Genomic DNA, 11710 nt, shown 5'->3' with positions numbered 1-11710 from the left:
ATCATGTGGTCCCATCCGTGATCTAGTGCGGAAGCATGGCCGAGCGCCTTAATCTAGGTGAGTCCATTAAAACTAATGTGGTCAGTATCCAATGTCGAAAACTTACAGAGCTATTTATTTTTGGGATTTATTTACCGTCACAACCGCATTGACTAGAATGAGTGCATTCGAGTGAATAGATATGGCAACTAGAATTACTCGAATTATTTTGCTGGCTGGGAGTTTCCGGAATAGTACAATTCACAACAATTAGAATCAGATGAGCACCAATGAAAATACTATATTTAGAATTCAAAATAAACGAGCAGTCATGCACAAAATAATCATTAGTTGATACAAATGCCACACTAGACAGTACGAAGTGAAAAGTTTCAAATATCCGGGACCGTACTGAACTTAAAAATATCAATCTATTTTTGCAAGTTCGTGTTAAAGTTTTCAGATGTCTGGCAGCAGCATTACAGAAATCCACCAAGATTAGCTAAAGCATGTGGTCAGACTGCTAGCATTCGCAAGATTTCACTAATATGGAACAGTATCTTAAGATCAAGAAACTAGAGTCAGGAAAATACCGTATTGATTTACATTATCTCGTCACATAGGCATTAGATGTGAGCGGGTATTCTGAAAAGACAAGGTTATCCGTTCGTCATTTTCGTGCAGTAAGGTTAGTTTGTTTATACCGTAAGTATTTATAACGAAGTTAGAAATAGTCTGGGGGAGTTAGCTGAAAAAATTTTTAGCCTTGAAAGTACAGGTTTTGTTATCAGGAGGATGTTTCCGGGCACTATTCGGGCAAAATAGATCCGAACCAGTACTAGTTGATATCTTTACTTGATATTATTGTTATCAGCACAGTTGTCACGGAAGAAGTTAAATCGTTTATGGTTATAAATACAAAGGAAATAAATGTATGCACTGTGTTAGAATACTGAAAACCGTATTGTCGAGATGAAGGTTGTGAAGCTGATTTATTTACGGGTTTAATTAGAAAATTATTTTTCATTCGAAAGCTGGAATTTTAAATCAGTCTATTATGGGCTAGTCATGATGTTTATCGGGGCTTAATGTGTTGATTTGTGGTTGTATGGTCAACAACTAACCACCTCTCTTAATGACCCACCGTTTCAAGTTCTGTGAATGTTTATACGAGAACTAATTTTCACGTCTTCGCCTAAGTTAACGTGTTATCTGGTGAGTACTCTTGTAGTTCCCTCCTGCATTGTAACTGAAGTGTATACAGTATTCTGTCGTAATTTAATCTCTTTGTTTTCGGTTTACCAGGTGTGATTTCATTATGAACAATTGTATCTAAAGTACTTCTACAAGACTGGCAGGATTCCAACCCTGTACTCACCCTGGTTGGTGAGCAGATAGAAGTAGTCGAGTAGTTCGTGCATCTGGGTAGCTGCATAAGTGCTGGTGGTGGCGTGAGTGATGAGATCAATGCACGTATAGTGAAAGCCAGAGCGGCTTATGCCAATCTGGGCCACCTTTGGCGCCTTGGTGATGTTAGTCTGGCTGTAAAAGGTCGGATCTACAACGCGTCGGTGGGAGCAGTTTTGCTCTATGCTTGTGAAACCTGGCCTCTCCGTGTTGAGGACATTAGACGACTCTGTGTTCGATCATCGCTGTCTCCGAAGGATTGCTGACATTCAGTGGCAACACCATGTCAGTAATGCAGAGGTTCGGCATCGTGTGTTCGGGCACAGAGATGATAATTCAATTGGTGTCACCATGTTGAAACACCGACTTCGGTGGCTTGGACATATTCTCCGAATGTCGTCCCAGAGAATTCCACGTCGTGCATTATTTGCCGACTCTGGGACTGGTTGGAAGAAGCGGAGAGGTGGTCAGTGCATGACATGGTGTCGTGGCATGAAAGAAGGCTGCAAAGGACTGGCTTCTGTTGGTCCTTCACGACTCCCTGGTTGGGGTCCGAGAGATGGTGCTACACAGTAGCTAGAGACGTTATCAGATATGGCTCAGAATAGAAGCCAATGGCGATCCTGCTGTAAACTTCTTTTATTTTCTTCATAAAAAGTGGTTGTGTCTCCCTTAACTGAAAGATTTCCTCCGATTGTACCTTTCCGTTCTCTCATTACTACCACACTACCTTACACCAATCTCTTCATTATTGTTCTTTTTTTTACGCTCCTTACCTTTTTTCCTTTTCTCTTCGAATTCTCATTGTTTTGTGCGGCGCATATATATTGGCGCTCTCTTGTACCAATATTCATGTGTTCAAATAAATAAATAATCTAAAGTTTTTGAGGACTTGTATATTATTTTTCAATAAACATAGGTCTCTAGACCCCCCTTAGATATTCGACGTGATTTAACTAGTGACCATCGCTTATAACTATTAAACCTCACATTTAATTTGATTTGTGCTCCTACTCATGAGAGGATAACGAAATATGAGATTGGGCTAAACAGAATTTACTGACAGAAAGCACCTCAAGATTTAGAATCTGCCACATCCTAGATTCTGATGGATCAACTAATCTGACTTCAGTTTAGTCTCGGCATGAAGAGTCACTTCTCCAATTGATACAGTGAGTTCTGAACGAAAAGTGGTGTAGGATCGAATTTTACTTGTCCTTACTGCCTTAAAAAATATATAATTCTATACAGTTTACACTTAATGCATTATTTCTTGACTACTGATTATTTCCATTGTTCAAGAACTACTATGAGTTTAAATTTAACGGATGATGAGCTAGTGGACATGACAACAGCTGATCTTCGATTGCTGCTAGAAAAAAAACGTTTAACAATTGAGGAACACAAAGAACTTCGTAGTCGGAGACGTCGTTTGCAAAATCGAAAATACGCACGCAAATGTGCTAGCAAAAAGCAGTCCGAAGTGGAAAACTTAGCCACCCAGGTGAAGGAAGAGGTCGTTGAAATCCAGGTAGGCTATTTGTAATCTATGTTTTTTCGCACAATTTATAGACCAACTTCCAAAATAGGCTCCATGTCTTGACATCCCGATAGTTTCGTAAGTATCATAACGCAGGTGACATTTAGGCACAAGTATCAAACAGATACGCGTGCTTGGTCTACAGCATCCAAATTAGTGGTATTTGTATCGTGTATGTATCAGGCTGAATCCAAGTCTAGTAATAAAGAGACATAATTTTGACGGTTATCTACTCATAATATTGATTCTTTTAGTGATTTATGGCTCTTGAGTTGAAGGCTTCCTGTTTTTTATATGTCATTTGAACTCATTGGGTACTGAGCTGGCATTTTATTCATCTTGTACACTCTTTCTTTGATGGCTTTACATTTACTGACTTATTTATTAAGTAACAATCTGTTATTGGTTATTTGCTATGGATCCGAGTCATACAAATCATTTTATTTTGTTTTTATTTATTGGAGAATCACGCATGACTACGCATATTTGAATGTTTTTGTTGTCTGTTGATAAATGTGCACTTTGATAACAGTGAGCAACATAAGACAATAATTTCTGTACTAAATGATAAGGCCATGTACCCCATCTAACTGTTTTTCAAAAATGTCGTTAAGTTAGATGGACAGTAGTTTTTCTAAGTGTAATACAATATGGAAAGTCTTATTCTATGTAAAAATAACTCTGGTTTACTTTTTTAAATATATTTTATATGGTGTAGTTAAGAAAGGTAGGCTAAAATGTTTCCTCGTTCTACGAAAAGTTTGCTTTTTTAACACATAGATATTGGTACAAGGAGACACCAAATACATATACGCCACACAAATCTTATTCGATATGTGTGAGGGCTGTGATACTGCCCGGGTGCCCAAACCGAAGCAGGTGGTTTTCTTAGGGGGCCACTCCCCGAGCCTTTGACCTAAAGGTCTGACCCACAAGGCAGTGGAGCATCGTAAGGAGAAACAGTCCCATGGTAGCCGGCGAACAAAAATTGGTTCATACGCCATTTGTTCCCTCAGGATACCGGAGCTCATGTGCACCATTGGTTTGGGATCCGGTTAAAGCGCCGGACATTCGCTTTTCGTCCTCTCAATTTCGTAAACAACACCCGTGGTACGAGAAGGCAGTGAGTAGGACGTCCCTGGCAGAGGCTACGAAAAGTTAGTGCATAAAGAAAAAAAAGAACTAATTCATTCGCCAGTTACTTGTGTATGAGCCACATTGTAAATGTGAGGGCTAGCGATACTATACGGTGCTCCAAACTGAAGTGAAACAGGGTTCAAAACCAAGACTTAATAGCTGAGAGTCGAACACAAGTATGTTGATTATATCATCCATTTTTACATATCCCTTCCAAACGGCACTAATCCTAAACAAATCAGTAGGCAATTATCATGGGAAATAAAATTATTCGAAAATAAGTGGTAAGTTTTAGACGAAAAATACTAATAATAAGACTAAACTATTGTGATATTCAGAATTTAGCGCAAGATGAAGTATGGATATATCTACACTTTTGTGTTTTTTGTCAAGGTAATATAACTCAGTTCAAAAGCTTTATCAATGAAGCCCACATTTCCATACACGATTCAAACCACGGTCAGTGTACATTTCCTTGTGGATCAGTTTTCTTTGTAATGATTTTCGTTGCTTTCTTTGTATTTAACAAATCTCATTTTAGGCTCTGAGAACTCAGTTATCACGAACCAACTTGGCGACAAAACACTTGGAACACCAATTACGCCGCATAATGGAATTCAAGGAAAAGTGTCTCAATAATGAAAGTAATGGATTTCAGATAAAGACAGTCCGCATGTTGAATTCTAACGGTCAACCTGCTGGATTTGCTTACATTAATTCGACGTTCTCTTCTAATTTTATGGGACCTAAGATTCATGAAGTTGTTCATCCAACAGATAAAAATTGCGATGTCATAGAAATTGCAACTTGTTCAAAGTATAACCCTCTATCTTCAGGTTCCCGTAAGTACAAATTCAGCCTAGAAGAACACCCTTCCAACGTTTATCCACGTCAAATACCTACGGTTTCGCAATTTTCTTCAGGCCTTTGCTTCCCTGGTACAGCTTCACCTGTACGTTTTTCATGTAACCCTCCTTGTCACTTCAAAAATCATCTTCAAATGCGTCTGGTTAGGCCAGTCGGTGGAGGCTTCGCATCACACGGCAGAGGCATGTCTGAATATTAATATCAGCTCCCACTATTATTTCTCTTCAGTTAAATACAGCACCTCGAATACTAATATCATAAATGGAATAATTTATTAGCCCATATTCATGCATACTTGAGTGAACCCAAGATTTTCCATTTTACTGTGATCAAGTATTATTTCCATTGTTTTCTGTTCATTGTTTGTTCTATGTTAATGCTAAAGTTTTGTGGCTTTGGCTCATTTATAATAAAAACAAGTATAAAACCGTTTCTTTCAACCTCATGTTTCAGCGTAAAAATGAAACTTTTACTACTTAGTTGATGCTCAGTGTTCTTATACTCTGGGTTGGAACGTGCTACCAAGATGAGAAAGAATGGTTTTATCTTATCGATATTAAGCTGTGGTTTTTTCTACCAAAGATAAGCATTATTCTTAGCAAAACTTAATCAAATATTTGTGATCCTTCGTATAAATAATTTTCGCAATAAAATATCTTGATAATATGACACGGATATTTACTGAAACCTTGTTTATCACAAACAATTAATTGGTGTAAAAATAGTAGTACAACCTATCGGTGACTTAAACCAACAGGTTAGGGAATGTTAGTCGGTTTCAGGGACATCTGAATTGATAAGCGATCGCGAACTCACGTAGTCAAAATCCGAACAGGATGACGAGCTACGGTAACTTCAAACATAGACTAACCAGTACTAGGCAGTGAAAGCAAAAGAAATAGAAAGTCTGGTAGTGTCAGGTAATAGTGGACAACGTTTCATCATTATTAGTGAAATAGGTATATTTTCGGGTGTTAGTGAGATAGATGACAGTTCTATTTGATGAATGTAGAGTCTTCTGATCGTCTTGAGCAACAATGTAGTCATATTTTTGATGAGTTTCTCTTCATCTAAGTGCAAAATGTTGCTCCAGTATTGCTCTCACCACCAATCACAAGGAATACGTCATTCCAGTTCCTCACCCAATACAAGTATCGTGGATGTCCGAACAGTTGTGGTGTTTTGGTGTCTGATGAGATTACAGGACATTCAGAAAGCTCGATGGACTTGTGACAGGGGAGATGTCCGTCTACCAACCACAGGACAAGTGTACCGTAAAGCAGTTTACTGTGTTATACTTTATAGCTGTGAAATGTAACCTTCAAAAATAGATGTTCGTAGGTTACGATTATTCGGTCATAAATCCCTAAGAAGCATTGTTCGTATGTGTTGAGACCACTGGGTTAGCGATTCTGAGGTTAGACGCAAGATATTAGGTAAAAGTGAGAAATCTCTCGGCGAGGTAGTAAATCTTCATCGACTGAGGCATTCGGAATATGGATTACCTATGCACATCTACCGTATACCACGATGCGCAATGCTACATGATGTAGGAGCTGCTTACTCTCTTGTTACCTCTCGTAGAGGAGCATAGGCCGCTCACCGGGATTCTCCATCGAGCTCTGTCCTGGCCATTATCCCCGGTTGCTATTTATTCTCTTGACATTTGCTTTCAATCCCCGACGTAATGTTTTTGTTGGTCTTCCTCTTTTCCGTTTCCCTTCGGGATTTCAAGTTGTTGCTTGCCTCGTGATACAGTCAGATGATTTCCGCGATGTACGCCCTGTCCATCCCCAGCGTCTTGGCCTAATTTCTCCGTTATCTGGAAGCTTATTTGTTCTTTACCACAGTAGGTTGTTGCTGATGGTATCTGGTCAAAGGACATTAAGTATTTTGCGTAGACAATTGTCTATAAGTATTTGTACCTTTTTGATGATTGGAAGAAAGATAAAGGCGACCAAAATAATTAAGACATGACAGTGTTCAATGAAGTTGTTAACTTTTACGTAGAGCCATCTAAGTAGCCTTATACTAATCGGTTGACGTCATCGCCGCTGTCGTAACCGATGTTTGGAGACTTTGGGTGATATACCTCAGCATCGATTGTGGTGAACAGTTACATCCACTCTTTGTTTCCCCGTAGATCCTTGGTCTCAAAACTTATCTAATACTTTTATTTTTATCTCTAATTACATGCTTTCTCAAATCACATTGTCTAAGCCTTATCTTTCAACTATTGTGTTTGTCTTAATAATTTTATCTCAGTGCTAATATAGTGTGGCAACTTGAACTAGTGTAGACATGTGCCGGGGTGTATATTGTGTATGACTGACCGAAATAGTAAACGGTAGATGAGTCTGCCATCCTGTTGCCTCATCTACAATTAATCTACGAAACAGAAAACTAGTTCTTGACCGAGTGGTTTCCTAATCCCATAGAACAGCAATAAAGCTAGTGTATCCAAATGTGTCTAATTTGTCCCTTAAACGAATTAGCTAATTAACAAGCTAAAAGGTAAGTCATTAGGAAAATGATAGTGTCTGAAAAAGTGATAAGGATAAAGAACTCTGGGGATTATGAATTAGAAGGAGAATTAGTCAGATATAAATTTTAGCACAATCTGATACTGAGAACTACAATTTAGGAGATAGTCTGTAGTTGTTTATTGGACTGTTTTATGAATTGTATCACTGCATCATTCAGCTAGTTAATGTATTAATTAGCATCGCTAAAAGTCTGACTCTCCCCAATCCATTAGTTTTATGGTATAATGAAACATTTTCAGACTTGTATAGCACTATCATTAACTCACAATTGATTGATCACTGGGTGGTGATCAATGTCACGTGTGATTACTTCTCAGTCCTATAGGAGGTCGGTCGTGGCCCGGATAGCCCAGTGGTAATCGAAATTGCGTCATAAGTCTTCACTGATGGATATTCTCTTAGCTTAGTCGACAAAATCTTATCGAATTCACTCTCATATAGCTTCCCAAGTAAGCTTAACATTAACCCGAAACTATAGGGATCAGGATTTTATGGACAATCTGGGCTTCCTTAATGTTCCAGGTTTGAATTTCAATGAAAAACCACAACTTATTGATGATAACTCTGATATGTTACTTCACTTAGCATGCCGTAATTTTGCGACCGAAAGTCTTCAGTGATGTATTGTTATCTATTCTACACCTTATCTAGTGTTTTACTAAATAATATTATTGAGACAATAAATTAGTTTCATGAAAAATCCTGGAAATGTGTAAGTTCATATCAGAAACTCGACTATACGTAACTTTAACAATAATACTTTAATTTTCCTACAACAAAATAAGGGAATTCGAAGAGTATTTACTTTTATAAGTACGCAATCGAGCCTGACATTAAATATTACTTCGAAAGAATGAAGGTTATTTATTATTTCAAATATTCCTTTCTTATTTTTGTAAAAGAGCATCGTCATAGATTTTGTTGCTTTTACCAGAGAATTACTAGACACGGTTTCCGGAAATCACCTGACAAAAACATACTGTTAGTCCACTAGGTAATCGGTTGTTAGACTTAGCTTTTTCGGTAGATCCAGACCCACATAATGGTAATTTACAACTAAAATCCTTAGGTAGTATGATTGGGAACTAATCTCAATGGCTGTCTTGTCTTCATTTTTTTAGATTATATACTTTGCCAAAAATACAAGTTGAGTGAAGAAATATCTCTTCTCAAATAGTTCCCCGTCTTGGTTCTGTAGTAATATGTAGGTTTTATAATTAAGTGTTAAATAAATACTAAGGAAGTGGCATGTAGTCAGTTTAACAGTGTCTAGAGATAATGATCCAACGGGTGCATATTTAAACCTAAAACAGAATTATGTAATCGGCTGCTTATCTAAACTAGTTATGTAAGAAGAAGGAAAGCAACTGAATATGGATGTAAAGTGTCGCTTGCAAAATAACAGTGAGTAATTAATGAGACGAGTGCGAACAAAATTTGATTATCAATTTACCGGGGTAGATTACGTAATAATACACATTTAAGAAAAGTATCAGTAGTGTGGGTTTGGTCAAATCGATGTCCTTAGTAAACTAAGAGGCTGAACACTAACATTATGTTTATTAACTGATATTTCTATAGCTCCAGCTATAAGTAAAAGACATTCTAGGAGCATGGGTCAAGTTCGATGGAACCATATAGTCAACTTTGTGTTGATGCTGTGACCAGTATTAACTAGATGCTTTAGAATAGAACTTATTGTCTTTTTTTGTCCTTTGGTCAACTATGAGGCTGATGCTCATATTATTACTATGACTGACACTGATTATTTGGACTTCTATCAATTTGATCTTAGGTCAGGGATAGTAAAAAGAAGAGTTTTAGAAATCTATTTATTTGTTTTTGCACTATACATGTAGTATAAAATTTGACCAATGTATTTACCGAGATAACTAGTTCTTATTTTCAAGTTTACATCTTAAATCTCGAGTTCATTCCATGAATTCGTATTGAGACTTTCTAGCAAACTATGAAGACTAAAAAACTATCCATTATTTTAGGCATTATTCAGATACTGAATAATTTGTAAGTTATAGCATTTATGTAATATAGCTTATGGTATAAAGAGTAATATGTTTGGAATAATTTCAATATAGTATATTTCAATTATGGCTAGTTTTGAAATCTAGGATACGTGTTTCTTTATACTTGGAATTTATTAGTTGAATGTCCCCAAAATGAAACTTACATCTAAAGGCTCTCTCTATTAAGGCTATCCATTCAGGATCCAAATGTTGCAACAGAAACAAAATTATTACAGTTCTGAATATAACGAGAAATTATAAAATCTTACAAACGCTTGCAAAATAGTTCACATATTGATACTACTGTTTATTTCATAAATAAATAATAGTTGTGCAACTATAATTCTGCTTGTACTCTCTAATTTATATTTCAATATTATTCCCTAGTTAAATTATTCTATTGTGGATAGTTATTTAACGTAACTAAATAAAAAATTTGCGTTACCCACTGAGTTCAAATAGTCACTGGTTTGTGCAATGGTTATGAATTTCCTTTATTATCACTCAAATTTATCGTTCTCAGATGACAGTCTGATAACGGGAAGAGGATTAGATGTTTTCCGAGAACTTGGTCTATTGGAAGCGGTATATTGTGAATCTAACATCTTTGATGTCATTTTTCCCTCTAAACTTAGCCAACTGAATAAGATTTATTTCAAATAACTACCTATGGTATCCCCACGCAACAAATTACTCCTCTAGATTTTCACCCTGTACTCACTGCGGAAATGCAGTCTTGTGGAATAATTTCTAATCACTTTTGGATGACATTAACAGCAATAAATTATTTCCCTTAGAATGGCCAAATCAAACCCAAGAGCAGACAAGATCAAAGTTTTGTTTCCACTTGGTATAGTCGCAGTTCAGCTTTAAAAAGGAAGTTCAATGACTATGTACAACACAATCAATTACTTGCGATTTGTTCGATACACAGACTACTGACACAATACGTCAAACCCTATGATAACACAAGTGTACTAATCGCCCAGGTGTACTGGTCACCAAGCAAAGTGTATTTGTTCATAATCGAAGAACAGTTTACCCTCATTGAAATAATAACTCGATCAATGTTAGACCACCACTGGAAACTTGGAAGCACTGAACGACTTTTTAGTCCTAGTATGGGACTCCTCAGCAATATGCAACCACGACCGCGAATGCGGGACTAGAACCCAGAACCATCGGTCTCACGCGTAACCCCCAGACCACTGAGTTGGCATCCATCGGTGTTAAAGTTTAACTTCAACCAATCTACGGCGTTGTGCGACCATCCTCCATCGTCTTCGGTGGATAACTGCCTCATAACTGACACAGTTGTGGGTGCGAGATCGTTGAGGCGCACTGCTGAGGATCCCCATGCTAGAACGAAACAGCTGTGCAGTGCTTCCAGTTTTTCCATGGTGGTCTAACACTGATCGATTCATGTTTTCAGTGAAACTCAACAATCTACACAACCCCATGATGAAAACGTTTTATTTGCTGATATCATCTCAAGTAGTCTGATGAAAAGTAACAGTATAAACGTTAGTGCATTAATGTAAAGATTCCTGAATGATGTTTACTTAGCTCACTATCTACTTCAATAAAGCAAATAATGTTTGTCAGAGTATAACTGACATTTTTGATTGAAATAGTATCAATGGCTGTATCTGAATCTAAAATTTATTACTGACAAGGTTAGGGAGATTATAAACATGAATAATTAATTTTGTGGCGTCATAATTATTTCTAAAACTGTAAGACATACAAACTTTGGTAATTATATTGTAGTTATACTCTGTACTTAGTAGTGCACTGGATATTCGACTAACAGATTTCTTGGGACCGTTGAGAGGAAGCATGTAGAACAAAATCTCATACACCATAATTCAATGATTCAACAAACACAACAATTTCGGATATCAGTTTACTGACAGTAAATAGGTTGACAACGATTATCCAACTCTAACAGCCAATCGTTTGATAAGAAAAAATGTCGGTCACTCATTCTTATCTTTTACTGTTTATAATTAGAAGATCAATAGAGAAAAATTCCTAAGAGCATTAAACACGTTAAAAACCAGTTAACAGGAGCAAAAGTCATTTGAGTTGAACCATAACAGATAAAATAATGTGCATTATAATATTCTGATGTTCCCACTATGTTTAGAAACAGTCGCCATCGCATTACTGAAATATGATGGCTACCTCATTTTTCTATGGCTAACATT

General features: G+C 37.0%; 1 protein-coding gene across 4 annotated transcripts; it reads left to right on the top strand.

The window, feature by feature from the left end:
* Positions 1 to 475: 475 nt before the first annotated feature.
* MS3_00002839 (uncharacterized protein) lies at positions 476 to 7080 on the top strand (the record flags this gene model as incomplete). Of its 4 annotated transcripts, XM_051210496.1 has the most annotated exons (4): positions 476 to 667; positions 708 to 1194; positions 2689 to 2917; positions 4605 to 7080. In XM_051210496.1, exons 3-4 carry the CDS (start codon positions 2696 to 2698, stop codon positions 5127 to 5129), a joined length of 747 nt encoding a protein of 248 aa, XP_051070490.1. In that variant the 5' UTR covers positions 476 to 667; positions 708 to 1194; positions 2689 to 2695. The 4 variants fall into 4 exon arrangements, with proteins under 4 accessions (XP_051070490.1, XP_051070489.1, XP_051070488.1 ...); XM_051210495.1 differs by having other exon boundaries at positions 476 to 814; positions 854 to 1194; positions 1285 to 7080; XM_035732619.2 differs by lacking the exons at positions 476 to 667; positions 708 to 1194 and adding an exon at positions 1285 to 1958 and having other exon boundaries at positions 4605 to 5129.
* Between the last annotated feature and the right edge of the window lie 4630 nt (positions 7081 to 11710).

Source organism: Schistosoma haematobium, chromosome ZW, assembly GCF_000699445.3.
Source record: "Schistosoma haematobium chromosome ZW, whole genome shotgun sequence".
In the NCBI taxonomy this organism is placed as follows: domain Eukaryota; kingdom Metazoa; phylum Platyhelminthes; class Trematoda; order Strigeidida; family Schistosomatidae; genus Schistosoma; species Schistosoma haematobium.
Note: the sequence above shows the minus strand (reverse complement) of the source record. Positions and strands in the feature narration are given on the sequence as shown.